Raw genomic sequence first — 20,309 nt, forward strand, 5'->3', positions numbered from 1 at the left:
TTGAAAACATTTTCTTTAACCACAAAAAAAACAATTTTTTTCTATAGGTTCATCAAAAAAAAATGTTTGCAGTGAAAAAATTATAAATCTCTAGGTTGAGTACAGCAGATACTATTTCTTATAAATACATAAGAATATAACTTAGCCAGTAAAAGTTCCAATAAAAGAAAAAATGAACAGCGTGACAAAATCAACAGAAAGGTCTCAGATCTTATTCCAGAAGAATCAAAAAACATATGAGTGATACATTAATAACAGGAAGACAATGAACAGTTGCAGTTTCCCACTGAATTTTTAAATAGCCGCAAAATGAGTAGTTTGCCACCCCACATGTTGCTGGGAAATTTAAATCCAGTAAAGGGATTATCAAAAGACTGATAGTCAGAAAAATGTATGACAACAGTTTCGGTGTGGAAATTATAAATGCTGGGCAATGACAGATGTACCATCTGTCTTGAATTAATCTGACACCATCTGATATTACTGTCTCATTCTCTTTTAAACAAAAACAATCTCCTATAGCGTTAGCATTTTGTATGACCATCAACAAGGTGCAAGGACAAACTCTGGACTGAACAGGAATCTACCTATCTGAACCAGTTTTTAGCCACAGACAATTATACGTTGTCTGTGGCCCTATCACATATAAAATCTTTTAAAAATGTAAAACTAGAGATGCACAGCTAATGTTGTCTGGAAGTCTTATGAACCACACAGTAAATTATTCATTATAACCTGATTTATTTACCGATGCTGTGGAGCAGCTCAAGTCTCTTAGTATTTCCTTTTTTAATTTCAAAGGAAAGACTTTTACAATGCACAGTGATTCAAAAAGGACTTCATATATATATATATACACCATCAAGGCTTGTTAGTAATTCTTACAGAATCAGTTGAGGTATCATTTGTAATAAAACAAATCAAGTTTTTCACAAAAAAATAACTTCTACAACCTGAGCACTATTGGCGGTAAAACAAACAACACACCTACAATCAAAATCATGCCAAACTTGATTTAGTACAATTCATGCAACTTCTGTAGCTGCAAATGTGGTTTGATTTTTGAACCAGCAAGAATGGAAACCCCATAAAGAGATTTAAGAGGCATCAAATGGTTACTGAAAAAATCTTAGATTTCTGCACTAGTGACCCTTCATGTCAGAAATGAAAGTGTTTTCTTGGTCATAACCATGTAACTGTGGAATATAAACATTTTCAAGTACATCTAAATTTCAAAACTGTTGATAATCTTCTTAAAATGAATTGTTAACAATAACTAAATGCTTTCAAAGTCTTAAGTCTTAAATTCAAAGTTTGAATTGCCTGTATATCCGACTCAACACTAGCGTTTTATAATGGTTCTAAAAAAAATGTCATAACATATTTTTTGAGCGTATCAAACAATCTCATTATCTCAATCATACGTTCTGCTGAAAGGTAAACCAAGCAGAAAGAAACAAATTTAATATAACATAACTACAAACAAAACTACAGAAATTATAAATATAATAAAAACAAATACTAAAATTCATTTACTGTCAGTTACACAAAAACATAAATAAATGCAAAAAAAATTAACATGTTAGTTAAATTTTTATGAGTACAGATATTGTTACTGGTAATTCAATTAAGCTTAAAAAAGGGTAATGACAAAAAATAAAACCAAATGTACACACTAAAATCCCGAGTAATAAACTGATGTGAAATTGTAATTTGCAAGTACTATTAATGATTTTTTTTAATTAAAAAAAAAATTGAGCATAAAATATAAATCTTATTATAGATTGGTTAAAATTCAGAATATCACATCATGGTCCATGATTAAAATGAAATGATCAAATAGGACTTTTTTTTAACAAAAATAATTATTAATTAGTTAAGTAATAATAATTATAATTAAAGATCAAGAAAGAGTATGATCTTTGAATTGCCAGATATATAGGATGATAGGGGCTAAAAATAAGAAAAAAGTTCATATAAACATAAATCTGAAAATGCTTCATTAGCAAGTTATACAGGGCGAAAGATTTTGCCAGAGTTTCAGTTCCTTCGAGTAAATTAAGGCTTTCTGAAATTCTGGAAGGCCAATTAAGGGGCAAATTCAACTTTTTCTTATGTTTTTTGAGCTGGGAAATCGAAAAAATAGGTCCCAGAACTGTATCTCTCTTAGTTTCTAAGATATCCCATGTAAAACGTCAAAAATAGGGTCAAAAAACACATTTTTTAAATGGATTTTAACAGACTGGTTAGTTCTGTTCAATTACCATATTTTATAGTTCATTTAATAATACTGACAATCAGTAAAACAAAGTGAATACTACGGTTAAATTCCTTAAATTTATTTTGTAATTCTTTATCATTAATTATATGGAAATACAGCCAAACATTATAAAAAAATAAATGCGCAAGTTATCCAGAAAGTAAGGACTGTTTGCGCATCACAGGTATGTAATTTCACTCACAACAATGAATCAGACACACCTGATCTCATTTTGTTCTGCTAACACTATACAAAATTTTGTAAGTGTATACTGTGACACAGAGTGATTTGCATGTGTTTATAATGAATAAAAAAACTGAAAATTGAAAACTGTGAGGTACAATTGGTTATATGTTTTTTGAATGTGCAAGGTGACAGTATAATGAATGAAAGAAATCTAAAGAATTGGTGTCATTTATTTACAGCAGGGAGAACATCTGTTCATGACAAGCAATGCTCAGTAAACCCTTCTCTCATTACTGAATGCTGAAAGAGTAGATTGACAAACATATTAAAGAGAACTCGTGTTTCAAAATTGGTGTTAAATTTCCTGTATGTTCATGGTTTCTGTTACATGAAAGTGAAGATGACATCAAAGCTGCTGTTTGTGAGTGGCTAAATCCAAGAACTGATGACCGTTGTAATTTACAACCGTTTTGCTCCTTTCTGTAGTGATAGAGTTGTAATCTACGACGCATTTAAAATCAATCATTTATAAACGGCTTATAGTTGTCCCAATATACTGATATAAAAATGAATCAATTCCTTAAATTCTGTACTATAAAATTTGTACAAACATTCAGCTATAGGCAACACAATCGAATAGTAAACTACATTGAAAAATCTTTGTTTATAATCTGTTTCTGTGTACGTATTAAGTTAGTGTTAAAGTACTGTTTAATTGTCGCTTTTATTTTGTCAAAATGGGTGAAACCCTGTAATCTGATGAAATTTGGGATTTATTACTAGAAGCTTGTGATTCCAAATATGTTTTTAAAAGTAATAGTGACATTTCAACATAAGATTTTCCTGATGAAATGAAAATAGACAAAATTCTTGCTACACATGATAGCAATGATGATTTTGTACCCGATTCACAGGATTTACATACAGTACTACACAATAGTAGACCTGAAAGTATAAATACAGAAGAAGAGAGCCAAGAGGTAGTAAAATCGACATGGGTTTGAGTATATCCTTAAGAAGCAGAGTTTGATGTGGTAAAACAATTTCAGATTAAAAACCCTGGAATAAGAAATTGTCCGGAGAGAAAAAGTAAGCCCGTTGACTATTTCTACTTATTATTTTTAATAATTTTATTTTGAATTTAATAAAAAAAACAAAACTAATGACTATGCATATAAAGAAATTGTAAAAAAAAGAGCCTCAGGTGAACATGAATTTGCTCATCTGGAGAGACAAAAAGGTGTCTGTGTAATTTGTGCTAAAAATCCTGCTACAAAAAGACAAAGAGACAATTACTGGTGTCCAGCATGCAATTGTGGGGCTTCATTCGACCTGTTTCCATAAACTTGAGCATTTCTGGAAGCAAACAGATATTGGTATAAAGAGGATAGCTTCCTAGAGTGATTCTGATTGAATTTTCAAATTGTTTCCTTCTTGTAAAATATTGTGTTTTTTAATTTTTGTTTTGATAATTAGTGTATTTTTTAAAATAAATTTAATAGTAAAAAGTGTGACTAATTGGCATAATGAATTTGTGTATAATATTTTTATTATAACACTTTCTAAATTTAGTTATGTGCTGGTGAAATTACAAAAAAAAGTTTTAATTTTTTTTCTAATTCATCATTTGGATTTTCATTTATATGTAAGCAACTCTATTAATATTTTCATATCAATATAAAATATAGAATTTTCTATTTCTTAATTTTTTTAGAGATTATTTTATTTTTTTTTAATTTATTTCTTTCCACAATAATGGCTTATCATTTTAATATTTATACCTATGAGCTCTAGAGTTATTGGACTGGTGGCAAACATGATGACATACAAAGACTAGTGCCATGATTTGACAAATGCATGAACTTAGAAGGTATGTTAAGGTTATGTAGGTAAGGTATGTTAAGGTTATGTAGAAAAATTACTTAAAAATGTAGACTGTGATATATATATTAAAGTTAAAATAAATACAATAAATCTGTTCTAAAACAAAAACGGATTTTACTTTCTGGAAAGCCCTCATGTTTCAATTAGAGTCTAGCAATGTCTGTGTGAATTTATAACGTACGATTATATAAAAAAAACCTAAAAGATAAATTTTAAATTGACACACACAACAGCAGTACTGAATATTAGAACTGTTAGGAAATAAAATAAATATAATTTTATTGTAAAATGATAAAAAAAAATTATAAATCAGGAGTGAAAATCATACTTAAAAAAAAAGGATGATATACAATAAAAGGAATAGAAATTGAATTTTTTTTATAAAATCACTTCTGGGTACAATAAAACTAACACATTAAAATCATAGTCAAGATGTGCAATAGATATCCCTAGAGTAAAGATAAGTCAAAATTAAAGAAATAAATAATCAGTGTCATCAACAAACATAAAAGCAAGTAGTAAACAGTTAAAAATAATTAACAACAACATTAACTAATATTTTAATATAACATAAGTCATTTAAGCTCATATACACATAGAAAGGAAAAAAAAATAATGCAATAAAATATAACAAACACATAAAAAATATGCAAAGCAATAACAAACACATTTTTATGCAATAAAAAATAATATTAAATGACAAGTACATATGACATCATAAATAATGGTAAATTACAAAGTATATTTAAATAAGAATCCTAATAATAGAGATCATCAATTCGTATACATATTTTTTTAACATAAACACATTAACAATTAAATAATTAAAAAACAATGAAAGAAATAGTATATTTTACATAACATAGTAAATAAAATAATTCATGCAGTTTAGAATTATTATCAAATACATCATTCTTTTCATTGAACAAATCTCCACATTTCAAATTAATAATTACCTTTTTGTGATTCATGTTTTTCTATCTTTTCAACATGATCCCAACCAACAGCTGATTTATCTTGTCTATCAGTTTGTACTCCAAACTTTCCTCCAAAACCAGAACTATAATCACGTTGAGAAGCATGTTTCTGTGGTGCTTCTTTATGATCCCAGCTAACAGCACTCTAAAAATAAATTACATATTGTAACAAATCTAAATTCGTACAATCATAATAATGCATCCATCCATCTTTATAATAAAGTTTTTTTTCAAATTTTTTTATGGCTGTATTAACAATTCAGATGAGAATTTTTTTAAGTAAAATTAATCTTTACAATTTTCATGTTTGTTAGGCTCTAGTTTCAATGACCAATAATCTGAAAGAATTATATTAAATCAGTTTATAATATATTAAAAGATCACAAATTTTGAAGAAGTAAAAAGTCTGAAACTTGTACAAGAAAAACAGCTATAAACCTCAGTGAATAAGCTGATTTTTCAGAAAGATGAAAATTTAGATATATTAAAAAAATGTGTACTTAAATTGTTTTTCAAATTCAGACATTAATAGAATCCAAACAATTTAAAATTAAAAAAAAAATAAAAAAACTGATCAAAGGAAGATTCAGTCTAGTTAAAATAAATCTACTTTACTGGATTTGAGTCTGTTCTACACCATCACAGAACAACTGGAATAACAAACTAAAAAATTTACTCATTCATGTTTGAATGAATGATTGATTAAATATATTTTACTGTGATGAAAGTTTTTATATTTATTTAAATATTTTATTAATCAAGTATTTCTTTTATTAAGTATTATTATTAAGTATTTTCTTTTATTAAGTAATTCTTTAATGTAACATACCAAACTAAATTCATTTAATATTATGTTTTTTTTAAAAAAAACTCACATTTTAGTAAATTAAAAAAAATTACAGTGAGGAAAAGTAAAACTGATCACTCAAAGATATATACAAAAATGTATGTATAAATCTTTCTCTTTTTTCTGAAATTACACAGGAGAGGTTTGATGTAATTTTAATTGGATACGCTTCTCAATAGAGATGAAGTGTAGGAATTTTTAGTTTTGAAAATAAATATAATGATTTTTAATTCAAAAATTAAATATAACAATTTACAGATTTCAACTGAAAATCTTCCAGATAAAATAAATACAAAACCACTCTATGAGAAAGAAAAATTATACACATAATATGATATAATATTTTGTGATACTTTAGGATATTATACTAAATCTGGCTCAGTTTTTAATAAAAATTTATCATAAAATTACAAAGTTACAAATGATCTTTGAAAGATTATTTTATTTAAGCATATGTCAACAATAATGATCAACTGGAATATTCTAGCATAAAGAAATAAGTTTTAGTTCCCTCAGAATAATTTCACTGTTTGTTTTTAAAAACCTTTCATTCAAATTTATTCATTTCCAATTTAATACTGAACATTCATGAACACAACTATCTATTATAATCACTGAATCTGCACCTGTAAATATATTTACAGTTGTAACATTATTTACTCTGTAAGCAAGATACTACAAATTATCTCTGCATAATAATATTAAATACCAAGTATGGAAAATAGATTAGTCTGACAAACTGAAAAACTAAAAAAAAAAACATATAGTAGAAATAATAAAATTAATTCTTCTACATAAAAATGAACGACTGGTGATAAAGAAATCGTTGCTACAAATTACTAATTTAAAACATATTTAATCTAAATTATAATAAAATAGATTTTTAAACAAACTGTTGGTCAAGTGATAACTCGTCATCATCAGCTTATTTCAAAGTCGAGAGTACTAAGGTTCAAATCCTAGTAAAGGTAGCTGCTTATAGGATTTGGATGCAAGATCATGGCACCAGTGTTCTTTGATCACTGGGGTTCAATTAACCAAACATTTCAGGAACGGTCAGCCTGAATCTGTTCAAGACTACATATTTACCGTTACATTTACACTTAAAAATACAGTCTTGATGAATCGCTAATGACTTTAATTACTGATGAGACTATAAATAAAATTTTTTTAACAATTTTATTTCATTTTCTCTGTTTTTTTATATCAATAGCAAAAATTAAAAAAAAAAATTGCTTCATTTCTTTCTCAAAGTTAAAAAACATTTGCAAAAGATTTCTTATTACTCCAGACAAAAAGGATGGTGTGTTGGTTTGTTATGTGCTCACATTTTTATTTTAGCTGCTATCAGAGCAGAGTAACCACATGATGCGCTGGGTGGCTGTGTACAGCCAACCCTCTCCTGCTCCCTTTTGAATGAAGCGCATTATGCGTTACAAAATCACAACTCAAGACACAGCTAAAATTTACAGGCCTAGAAGCAATCCATTATCAGTTAATTTACTGATTATTTAGTTTTAATTTCTAAGCTTAGATTATTTTTTATTTACATTTTTTATCAGAATTTTTATTTATTTATTATTATTTAAATTATTTATAATAATTTATTATTTTGATTAAACTATATGAATTAGAATTTATTAGGTAATTATTATTTATTTAAATTTTATTTTTAAATTTAAATCAAAGTTTAACAATTATTACTAACTTTTTAATTAATTATTTATATAATTATTATTCAAACTTATTATTTAAGACTAAATGAGGAAGATGGCACCCTCCAAGCCATCTTCACAGGCCGTAAGCCCACCTTTTTTCTAGTATTTAATGTATGAAAGGACCCTAAAATTAAATTTTATGAATCAAGACGGTACCTTATCGATTCTATCAGTTTGTACACCATACTTTCCTCCAAATCCAGCACTATAATCTTTCTGTGACTGATGCTTTTCTACTTTAGCAACATAGTCATGGCCCACAGCTGATTGATCCATTCTAGAAAAACAAAGTAAATCTTAAATTATACTACTGTTAAAATGTAATTAAACATTAAAAATCAAAATAATTTAGTCTAATAACCTTTTTTTTAAAACAAAAATAAAATCTGTGAAATAATGTAATTAGAAAAACTAAATTAAGTAAAAATCTTACCTATCAGTTTGTACTCCAAATTTTCCCCCATAACCAAATGCAGCTTTTGGACCTTCATCCATCTGTTTCTTCTTTTGTACTGCATCAGATTCTGTTACTTCTTCCCGTAACTTGTTCATACTAAATACAAAAACAAAAATATTAAAAAGCTTTTAAGAAAATTAAATGTTTAGTTCCCCTTAAAGCAAATCCCATTTTCAGTTAACTTTTCTCTCACATACACACTCTCTCTCTCTTTCTCTCTCTCTCCAACCATTCCATTACAATCCTTGATTTCTCATTCCAGGATAATTACTATAGAGATGTTGTGTCAGCTGCTCTACTGACTTCAATTTCAGTAGCTCTTTTCCTTAATAGAATGGTGAATTTGATTGTGAGCTTGTGCAGACTCTGTTTTCCAACTCCAGGGATTGAACAAAAAACATAACTAATCGCTAAATAGCCAATCGTAATTATCAATAAAATCATGTAAAATCATTTTACATGATGTTACTCAAAATCATGTGTAACGATTGACAGCTCTAAAAATCAAGGGTCAAATCTGAATGTAGCATACTTAATTACGCTCCCAGCTAATTAATAAGCTCCTGACTAATTACAGATAAGATGGAAGTCTTTTTTAATATAATTCATCAATTACATGAATCATTTACAACATCAATTACAACTGTTAGCCAACATTATAAAATATTTTTGAGGAAAAAATCAACATGTGGCTCTAATCTATAGTGTATTCAGTTACCTTACAGAGTGAAGAATAAACAAACATTGCCTTTGTGTGAGTTCATCATGATTCTGCTGAATCACATCCCCTGTGTCAGTGCCGATTCACTTCATGGACATATCTATTATATACAACACTATAATCACCGTATAATTAATTTGTCATATAGTTTATTTAACATAGCTTCTCAGTTCTATTAAAACCCTTGATCTTTTTATGTGATCACCGTTTTATTCTCATATTCAATTTTTGTGTTTCTGTTATTTATTTATTTATTCTAACATTATTGAAAGTTAATATAATGATTTTTTTTAAGTTTATTGGAATATGAGTCTAGTATATTCCTAAATTTGTGTCTGTACAACTTGAGTTATACAATTATTTTGACACTATATCTGATACAGATTCAACTGATAATAGTGCACAATTACTACTAACAACCACTATGAAAAAAAAGCTGTGAAAAAAGTCCTTAGGTCTTTTTAAATGTGGAATGTCAATTAAATGTGGAATGTCAATTAAATGTGGAAAACACATCATTTTTAATGCTTAAAAAAGTGAATTACAGAGTAATTCAATGGTGTTGATTTTGGATGTCGTTAATAAATTCCATAAGTGGAAGTTGTGCAGCTTCAATGTACAATGTGATTCGCAAGTATGAATCTACTAATGAATTACAATTTTCTAAAAAAAAAAATCAAAACCCCCACAGATCACAGTTGAAGAAAACATTGATGATTTCAATAAAAACACGATTCATTAAAAAATGCACAAATTTCATTTATTGAGAAGTGGGTTTGGCTATTATAAGTAGCCTCCTTTGGAAGATAATTCGGTTACTGTCTTAGACAATGCCCCTCATCATTCATGTAAAAAGAAAAAAATTCCAGCCATGCTTGGAAAAAGAATGATATCAAAATATGGCTTAGTTCAAAAGGAATGGTTTTTGAAGAGGATGAACTTAAGGTCTAATTATTGCAAAGAGTTTCGTGTTTAAAAGTAATCTTATTATGTATAGAATTGATGAGTTAGCAAGATCCAGTGGGAAAACTGTGCTTTGATTATGTGCTCTCTATCACTGTGTATTCAACCCAATTGAGTTAATTAGGGGACAAATCAAAATTTATGTAGTGGAGAAAATACTGATTTTAAGACAAAATTGTATCTCCTGTTGTATCTCTTAATACTGACAGCATTACGGATTTCTCCCAATCAGATGACGAAAACTGAATTGAATTTATTAATTGTTTATTATCATAGAAATTTAATCTAAGATATTAGTGAACATTCACTGTTTGTGGACAACTGACAGTTTCATAACTCTAAAAAAGTCAAATAAAATGTCTTAATTTCTTTAAATAAAACTATATATATATATATATATATATATATATTTTTAATTTTTTATAAAAATTATATTTATATATATATAAATATAATTTTGTAAAATATAATAGCGCAAGGTTACTGAATATTAACATCGTGTCGTTTCTTTTATCTGCATCAGGATTTAGAGATGCTTGTGATCGGCTGAACACTTGTTTGCACAGTCTATTTACTTAAGCTCTATAAGCTACCTGAATAAGATATGGTGTTAATTATTTACAGAAAAATAACAATACAATCATCATCTGAAGAATAAACCTCATGTAAGCTTGAATTTTATAAATCCATTTAGAAAAGTAAATAATGCTGCAAGTTAAAAAAATAAATAAATAAATATTTGCAACAAGAATAACTTATAACTGATTTAAATTATTTTATATCTGTTTTCTGTTAAGGAAGTTACAGATTTCCTCCAATTTTCTATAAAAGAAAATAATTTTAAAAGTGACATACGTCTACCAAATAAATTCAAATAGTCTTTAAAAAAGCATATACGGTCATGAAAATGTAGAATTATTGAGAATCATTATTTACAACTAGTCAGCCAAAAAATATAATATTATAAGCTGAAATAAAACAGAAAAATTATATATAAGATTGTATAAGTGTGTGTGTGTGTATAAGGGTGAAAGGCTACAATATGTAAATACGAATGCCATGAAGAGTAATTCATAAATATTTTATTATTTCAGAATAAAAATATCTGGAAGAGACAAGAATAACTGATTTTCAACCATGTTCTAAGAAAAAAAGTTGTGTTTAGCATTTTCTCACTTTCACATATGACAAACTGTGGCATAGGATTTGTCATAACAGTTTGCTGAAATCTAATGAAATATTTGGAATTGTGGAGAAAATTCTTATCCTTATCCTGAAGATGGCAGTTAAGGAAGGATAATAAATTCACAATTAAAAGGTAATAATATATGTATATTATTAAAGGTAAGAGAATTTCTTTTAATTATTTCACTGTAATTCAGCAGAACAAACTAATGTTTATAAACCCAGAATGTAATCATGTTTACACAGAATATAATCAAGTTTATAGAAATTACATAGTGTGTTTTCATCCATATGGATACAATTTTTTCTGTGTGATTTCAAAATTGTATAATGCTCAATTTTAATTATTAGCATCATGATTAAAAAAAATAACAAATAATACAAACATTAACCTTTAATATTTTGAAACTGAAGAGGTCTATTACATTGTGTAAAAATTAAATAGAAAAGCATTCTTCCTCATTAATTTTTATTGTTTCTCAGATTTTTTTACACTTACTAATTCTACAACATAAATAAAGCATTAACTTCTAATTTTTAATATGTTTACAGTTTGTATTACAATGTTTGATTACCATCTTAAAACACATTTTTTTTAAAAACTGGGCCACAATTCTGTTGTTTGTACCCACTGTTATTCATAACAAGTTAATTTTAATTTAATTTTCAAATTATGCGAACTTAGTTTTTTTTTTGAGGAGGGTACTTTCAATTTTCTATGTAAGTTTTCAAGTAATGGATTTTTACACTCACCTTGGTTCATTGTTTTTCATTTCTATGATGTCCCCTTACATCATTCTCTTTTGCTGTATACACTGTCGGCAATAACGTTTCTTGTATACTACTTTCTTTGAGCTTTATTTAAATTTTTTATCAGTAATATTTTTTTGCAAAAGTTTGATAACATTTATAATTTCTTTAGTCATATAAATTTAAAAAAAATTCAATACGTATCTTTAACTGATTCAAATAAATTATTTCTTTAGCTTACTAGTGACTATTTTAAACTATAATTTAATTTTTCTCATTTTTGAATTAAGACAACCTACCACTAATTTACATATATTATTTTAATATAGCATTGAAAGATGCTCTTTTTTGGAGTTTAACAGCTTTTGCTGCATCACTGTCTTTCATTATTATAGTTATGAAAAGTTGTGTCCTCGCTGCTGATTTCTAGTGTGCGAGGAACAGTGGTTTATAAGTATTCATAGAAGAAAGTTAATAAAATTTGTTTCAAAGCTCAAGATTCAAATAAATCGAAGTTCTCAACTTCAAATCCTAATAAAGGTTAATTTTATTCAGATTTGAATACTACATCGCGGATACCGGTGATATTAGGTGGTTGGGTTTTAATTAAACATTCTCAGGAGTAGTTGACCCGAGTTTGTTCAAGACTACAAATTTACTGGTAAAGTTACATTACACTGATAAGTCATTTACCAATGACTTTAATTGTTGATGCAACTAAAAATAAAATTATTTTTATAAAACATTTAATTGATTTTAAAACCACCAAAAATAATTAGTGATTTTCATCTCAAACCACTGACTATTGAGTTTACACATTTCTTAAATAGTCACTGGTTCTGAAATATATGTAGCAATATGAGATAATAGCTTCCTCTAAATAAATAACTAATAAACAGCATAGTTTACTTGTTATGGTATTTAATCCTTCACTAAGGGCTTCAATAACAATTTAGTTTATAAATGTTTTTAATCATTTGTACCGGAGGGATATTCTTTCAAAATAATTTTTTAAACAAAACAGTAATTTTACTTTTTGTGCTAAAACCTTAAATAAAACATTTCTGGTTGTCAAAGTTGCTTTTGCACAGAAATAAAAGTTGCTTTTATTTTTTCTACTCATAGGGTAGAGAATTTATCCAATTTAGTTAATAACCTAAAACTAGTAGAGTTTTGTGGGTATGCTTACTGGTTTCTTTGGTTATCATAAACAACTATAATCCAAAAATTCAGTCAATATTTAATTCGGCTTGACTTCTCAGTCAGTATCTGTGAAATAACTGGATTTACGCCTTTACTTCCCGTAAAATTTAAGGGTCTTTCCCCCTCAACCATTCTCAAAAATTTTCTTATGTTCCCAGTTATGTTGTTCAATATCAGTTTCTTCATTATTTTTATTCAAACTACTCCAACAATTATTATCATCATCACTTAATTCATAAATGCCATTAAATATATTTTCAATCCGAATCAGGTGTGGTATTTTTCATGTTACAAAATCCATCTCTCATACAAAAAAAAACATGAACAATTATAACTACGTATCAACCTGTAATTAAGACTGTTCATAAATATTATTTATGAAATTTGGAAATTTTGCATTTTCATTGAAAATAATCATCATTCTGATGACAAGATATAGCCATTTTTACATTATCTAATATTGGTAATTGATCAAGGGATACTGAATCTTAAGAAAAATAATGTAAGTAAAGGAAAGTAAAACAAAATAAATGTTTGTCTTTTCTTATAAAAAAAAGAAAATAATAATAATAATATGAAAACAGTAATACTGATCACATAAAACTTAAATTAGAGATTAAAATTCATAAGACAAGGCAAACCCGCCTTTTGCATAACACAAATAAAAACGTAGAAGAAATGATCCCATCCATCTTTTAATATAATGGACAGATTTCAATTTTAACACACCATCTATCATAAATAAATAAATGAAGGTCGTTTACATTTTACAATATTTTTTACAACTCGTGCTTTTTTCTTAATATTTTTATCCTATATCATCATGAAATACCTTAGATTTAAAAATAAATTACATTCATACATTACAAAAAAATATTAATGTCAAAAATCAACAACAATTTTTCTTTGTCGATCTTTTTTATATATATTTATTTTCTGTAAAAAATAAGTTTAACAAGTTTTAAAAATATTGTTTATAATACATTTACAAACAGAACTGAAGTCCATTCTACCTGTGTTTGAAACTTATAAACAAACACTCTACTGTGTTTTGACTGGCAATCTAAAACCTCAATGGAATAGTTTAACTCAACACACCCCAATATTTTTTAATAATACATAATAATATATTAATTAATTATTTTTATTTTTTATCACTATTGATGACCGGTTGCATCAGGAGATAGATAACCTTTCAATCATTTCTTTAAAACTGTTTCAAACATAAGTAAAATAGTTTATAAAACTTTATGATTTGTAATTTAAAAAAATTAGAACAGATGAATTCAATACAGAACATATAAAAAACAAAATAAGCATGATTTAATACATACTCTATAGAACCTGCAGTCCTTCCAGACCCATCAACGGTACGTGATCCCCAACGTTGTTCTTGTTCCGTAACATCATTAACAAAATCTGGATCAGTATCCCAATCATCATCCCCTGACGCCATAACTTCCAATTCTGATCCTGCTGCAGATTTCCACATCTTGATTTCTAGTAACTACGCGTTTTATCTCTTATTTTAATTCAGAGTAATTAACTCTGATTTTCCTAATCACAAATATCACCTGAAAATAAATAGTTTGTTCAGTCTTTACAATCATTAATAAAATAATAGTTTAAAAAGATTAATTTAGTTGTTAAAAAATAATCACTTCACAAACACTACAAGAAATAAAACCTTATATATTTGAAGTTTGGTGCTAAATTAATCTAAAAGAGATAGTATTTTATTATCAGAATAATGTAAATAATCATCATAAAAATGAACTAACATAATTAAGATAATTTAAAATAGATAATATATTTTTATTACTCAGTTCTCAAGTTAGATAAGTTATCAGTGGTTAACCAATATAGAATAGTTTGAAATACTACAAAGAGAAATTGAATACAATATCCTAGAATAAAATGTAAAATCCTTATTGAAATAAAATGAAATGGCAGTAAACTGAAAAATGACAAACATTTCAAATTATAACATTTTTTTAATATCAACACATCAATCAAAAGAGTAAATAAATTATTTTTATTACAAAACAAGAAAAATGGGTTATCATATGACATTTTGATTTTTTACCCTATAATAAATAAACATTTATAAGTGCTTTAATTTGCATTATTTTTATAGTGGCATGAACCCATTTTAACTTACAGGAAACAGTTGAAAGTTTAAATAAAACCTTTCTTTATTCATGAAAATTCAAAATTCCTTAACTATAAAAAAATGAATATTCTCTAAGAACACAACATTTATTTTTCTATAAACTGATTTGAAAAATGAGAAAGTTCTCAATTATATACTTATACTTATGCCTTAACCTTCCACCAAATGGACTGAATTTAATCATTTTCTTTTCTATTTAATAAAAGTTCTTCTGATAGACCCCAATGTAAATTTTTCCAGATAACATAATAAATGGAAGGTTATTTAAATGAAGAAATATGATATGATTTATATAAAAAATTGAGGATATTGTTAAATTATTTTTTCATTAACCACTTTTTTTATAATTTTTATAGCATAATGTTACATAATATAAATTCATAATGAAATTTTCATAGAAATTAGATTGAAGACACAAAAAGCTGACAAAAAAATGTTATATTTTCCTGGAAATGGTTATTTATTCTAATATAGTGGGGAAATAATGATACATGAAAAAGCTTTGATTGGCTTCCCGACCCCCAATTACCCCAAAATATTTTTTTCCCACTTGCATTATTACTATGTTCAGGAAAACATTTTAAAAAATATGTTAAAAGAGATACAATAAATAAAAAAAATCTTTTTTCGATTCAGTCTAGTTTAGATAGATTCATTCTGTTTAGTTTTCACATGCAGAGGCTTTCAAATTGCTTTCATGTAAATATCTTATTTTACTAGATGGTATTATGGATTACTTATAAATATTTTCTAATGTTACTATTCTTTTTTTTTTGTTTTTACTTTATAAATAATTAAAATATTCTGCCATAAAAAGAAATGTTATCGTATATGTTTAAATTTAATAAAATTGTAGGCCTACCACTAACCAAATTAAAAACAACTACCAGCAACTTATTAACCCTTAATTTGGAACAAACATCAAAATTTAAAGAACATTAGAAAAGGTTTTTAAGTGTTATTTTATATACTGGGCTTATCCTTTTTTATTACACTACAAAAATTTCAACTATAATATAATAATCTTTATTCCACCAGTAAAAAACACACAAATACATGAATAAAACAAGGAAAATAAACTACAAACACGGTTACACCAGTCTGTGTGGTTAGAGTTTTCACAGGAAAATGTAATTTTTAGTTTAGTCCACTGTTCACTTTCACACAAACAAACAAAAATCATATTAAATTTGTTTTACTTTATGTTTAGTATCTTTCATTTAAATAGCAATCAAAGTCCCATAAATAGTCCTGTAGTATAAAACAATAACTCTAATTAATTTTTCGAGAAAATTACACCATTTTAAGTCAATATCAGTTATACGATGTGCATGTTTTCCATACTGTAATGCCATTTGCTTAGGTTCCTACAGAATTACAATATTTAATTAAACAAAATTTAATTTTTCCTGGAATTATAACTAAATTATTGTTTGAAAATTATTTTTTTCCAAAATATATACATTCTTTTAATACAGATATAAGCTTTAATAATGTATATAGCAGTTAGTAACTTTTTTTATAAATTATAATTTAAAATAGTAGATTCAAGTGCACAGTCAATTGAAGAATGATTGGTTGCTAGTATTTAGATGCATGAGCATATAATTACAAATGGAATGTATGAAAACATAAGAAACTTGATTTGTTCACTGGTAAGGAAGCTCCAGTAAAACTCCCAAATTGGGGAAAAACCTTTTCCACCAGGTTGATCAGTCGTAGATTTGAATCTGGATGTCCTTCTAGCCAATTGAATAGCTCTGATATGAGGAATTTTATTCATGATCTTCTCCTAAGTAAACCAGGAAAAGATTTTCAGAGATAAATATTCGCCAGTCCAACACTTCAGAAAATAATGGAAAAAAATATTGGGTTTAAATTCTTTATGCCTATTTGTATTAATGAGCTTTTCTGACTGGGATTTGGTCTTAAGAGAAAAATGTTGCAAAACTCTTTCAAAACATTTTCGGAATATTCAGTCATGAAAACCAGTTCTCTTCTCCCGATAAGTGTGCCATTTACCTGAATAACTGATCTTGGAACATGTATTTTTGGTGTAAATAAAATCCCCACTTTTAAGAGGAAATAACAGCCAGTCCACTACATGTAATGATGTGGGCAGTGATGTCTAAAGCATATATGATAAGACCATTCTCTTTTGAAGGATGTGCAATACCATTTCATAGCCTATCACATTTGAGATTTATTTTATTCTTCAGCTTTAACTCATTGGTACACAATTAACTACCACTTTACAGCAAGATAGAGCTCCGATTCATTATGCTCAGCCAGTAAGGGACTTTTAACTAAGCATTTTAAAGGGCAGTAGATTGGTAAGGGCTCTGAAATTCAGTGCCCACCTAGAAGTTCAGACTTAACAACCTGTAACAATCTATACTGCTAAATTTTAAACTTTTGGTAAATGGTTTTTTGAGATTGAGGGAAAAATTGTCTAGAAATAATGTTTGAATACCACCACCACTAAATTCAGTTGACTTAAAACTATGGAATTTTAAAGAATTTAATAAGTACTTTCATCGTATCAAAGCATAATTTTGTACAACCACTATATAAAACATAAAAATTTTAAATGGTGAAACTACTCCTTCCCCTTTCTTAAGTTTGTAAAAATTCTCAATCAGACATTGCACTTTCACATGTTACAAATTTTCATACTTCATTCTTCTCTCATAAGTTTACAGAAAAAGAGCATTCACCAAAAATGAAGACTCACCAAATTGTTCCCACGTAACTCTTCTCTCTAAAAAAAAAACTGGTAAAAATTACCACAAAAGAAACACAAATAGGTTTTAAAAATTCATAATATTCTCAGATACACTTATCTCTCTCTCTTTCTATTGTAAATCTATCTTGATAGGTTTCAATTGGATGCTCTCCAGATCATAATCCAATGCCACTAGGGTTACCACAAAGGTCTTTAATGTGGTGGTTTCCCCTTGCCTTCCACATCCTATGCCGTTTAACTTTTGGTTTCATTTGCCTTTAGGAATAGTTTCCAATTCCAAGGGCAAGAGTGTGCCCTGCCTTTTATCACTTCTCCACCCTCCATAGAGGCTGTTGGCATTTGTAGAAGGGAATCCCCTTATCCCAGGAGATTCTCGGTCCGAGATATATTATACCTATCTTTCATTACTGATAGTGCTGTTTTCTTCTTTTAATGAATAATTTTAATGCTTGATAATTATTTACTTCAATAAGTTGGCCAGACTGGTGCAACGTTATTCAAAACGGCTAAAAAAAATAGAAAGAAGGGTAATATGATGCCCTAGTCCAATTAAGTTGAATATCAGCCAAATCTGGGGTAAATAAATATATAAAGCGAAATTTTATTTTTGTCTGTTGAATATCTCCCACTCCCAAATCCAATCGACTTAAAATTTTAGACAATTTAATCACTTTCCTTCATCCACTCTAATCGAAGTCAAACATAAAAATAACAAAAAATACACCTTCCCCTTTTTTAATTTTACCCTCAATATTGAACAGAACAACAGGGTGGAAATATGCCACGATCTTCTAGGGTGAATTGAAACAAATCCTCATTTTCTAAAATATGTTAATACTGGGGATGAATCTTGGATATTAGAGTATGATCCAGAAACAAAACACCAAAACAAGTTGTGGCACATTTCAAACTCACCACGTCCCTAAAAAGCAAATCAAAACCATGCTAATTTGTTTCATCAATAGTAATGGCATTGTCAATAAGTTGTTTTTGCCTACAAAACCGACTGAAAATCGATATGTTTACTGAGAAATTCTTGAAAGACTACTGAAAAAAGGGGCCTGTCTGAGACCAGCCATAAAAAACAACCGGATGCTGCATCATAACAATGCAGCTTGTCACACTGCACACTCAATTAATGAGTTTTTGGCAACGAAAAACATTCCTGTAGTTCCTCAACCAGCTGTTGAGGAAAAAGTCCCTGAGACTTCCTGACCTTCAATAAACACCTCAAAGGACACCATTTTGGAACAGAGTAAACATAAAAGAAATGTAACCTACCATCTGAAGGATATTCCGGTTTCTGAGTTTCAACATTGCTATGAAGTGGGAAAACCATTTGAAGCATTTCATAGCTTAACAAGGTGATATATTTTGAAGGTGATAAAGTCCATGAATAATTGGATTGTAAATAAAAAGTTTTTCTGAACCAGCCTCATTACTTTATTTACAGACCGCATATGTTTAGTTTTTTTGAGAATGGTGTAAAGAGAAATAATGGCACCCCCACTGAATGTCTTTTTAAAAAGGAGGGAAAAAAAATTTATTCTCACCATGAGAAGTTAAATTAATTGATTTAAAGCCAGCTCTATTGGTGAAGAAAAATATAACTACTGCAACAATGATCAAGCAGAGAAAAATGAAGTCAATCAAATTGCCAAGAACAATTCTAACAGTGGATGTCAAAGTGTTATGACCTGTCTGATTAATATGCCACTCATCAGTGTATTACAGACAAAAATTCCAAGTTCACAACTTTACAATATATAGATTGATGACAATGATGTAAATTCATCATGTTGCAACATGAAGAATTTACAATGATGGAAGTAGACGTTGTCCATAGTAATTAAGGACGTTTTCAAGCTGCCAATTAATGAACAATCTAAATTACATTACAAAAATGCATAGTTACACAAGAAGTAAACATCCACTCTCTATAAAAGTGTAGTTGATTAAGTTTTTCAACAAACACGATGTACAAAAATTTAATTTTACGTATCAGACCAGGAAGAAAGTCAGGTGACTTAACTGTACATGATATGGTAAAAACTAAAGTACACTGCAAATGGTGAATTATATTAAAAGGCTAATTTCATATGTAGGTGAAATATTCTTCCACAAAGAAACCCTAACTTTAACACTACAAAATATTAAAAAGTTATATTTGAGTACACCAGCTATCAAAAAATCTAAGTACAAGAACTCTGTTAAGTAAGAAAATGATTACAATTCATTT

The 20,309-nt window shown here is 27.7% G+C and overlaps 1 protein-coding gene across 4 annotated transcripts in view; it reads right to left on the minus strand.

Annotated features, from left to right (window-relative positions):
* The window catches only part of Cortactin (cortactin), a 66,502-nt gene that overhangs the window by 44,803 nt on the left and 1,390 nt on the right, over window positions 1-20,309 (minus strand). For all 4 annotated transcript variants that reach the window (XM_075371657.1, XM_075371658.1, XM_075371659.1 and 1 more), the window contains exons 2-5: window positions 14,486-14,725; window positions 8,306-8,425; window positions 8,029-8,149; window positions 5,287-5,452 (exon numbers count right to left, since the gene is read on the minus strand). In XM_075371657.1, the coding sequence (XP_075227772.1) occupies window positions 5,287-5,452; window positions 8,029-8,149; window positions 8,306-8,425; window positions 14,486-14,643 (565 nt within the window). In that variant the 5' untranslated portion in view covers window positions 14,644-14,725. The remainder of the gene's footprint in view (window positions 1-5,286; window positions 5,453-8,028; window positions 8,150-8,305; window positions 8,426-14,485; window positions 14,726-20,309) is intronic.

Source organism: Lycorma delicatula, chromosome 7 (genome assembly GCF_047948215.1).
Source record: "Lycorma delicatula isolate Av1 chromosome 7, ASM4794821v1, whole genome shotgun sequence".
NCBI lineage: Eukaryota > Metazoa > Arthropoda > Insecta > Hemiptera > Fulgoridae > Lycorma > Lycorma delicatula.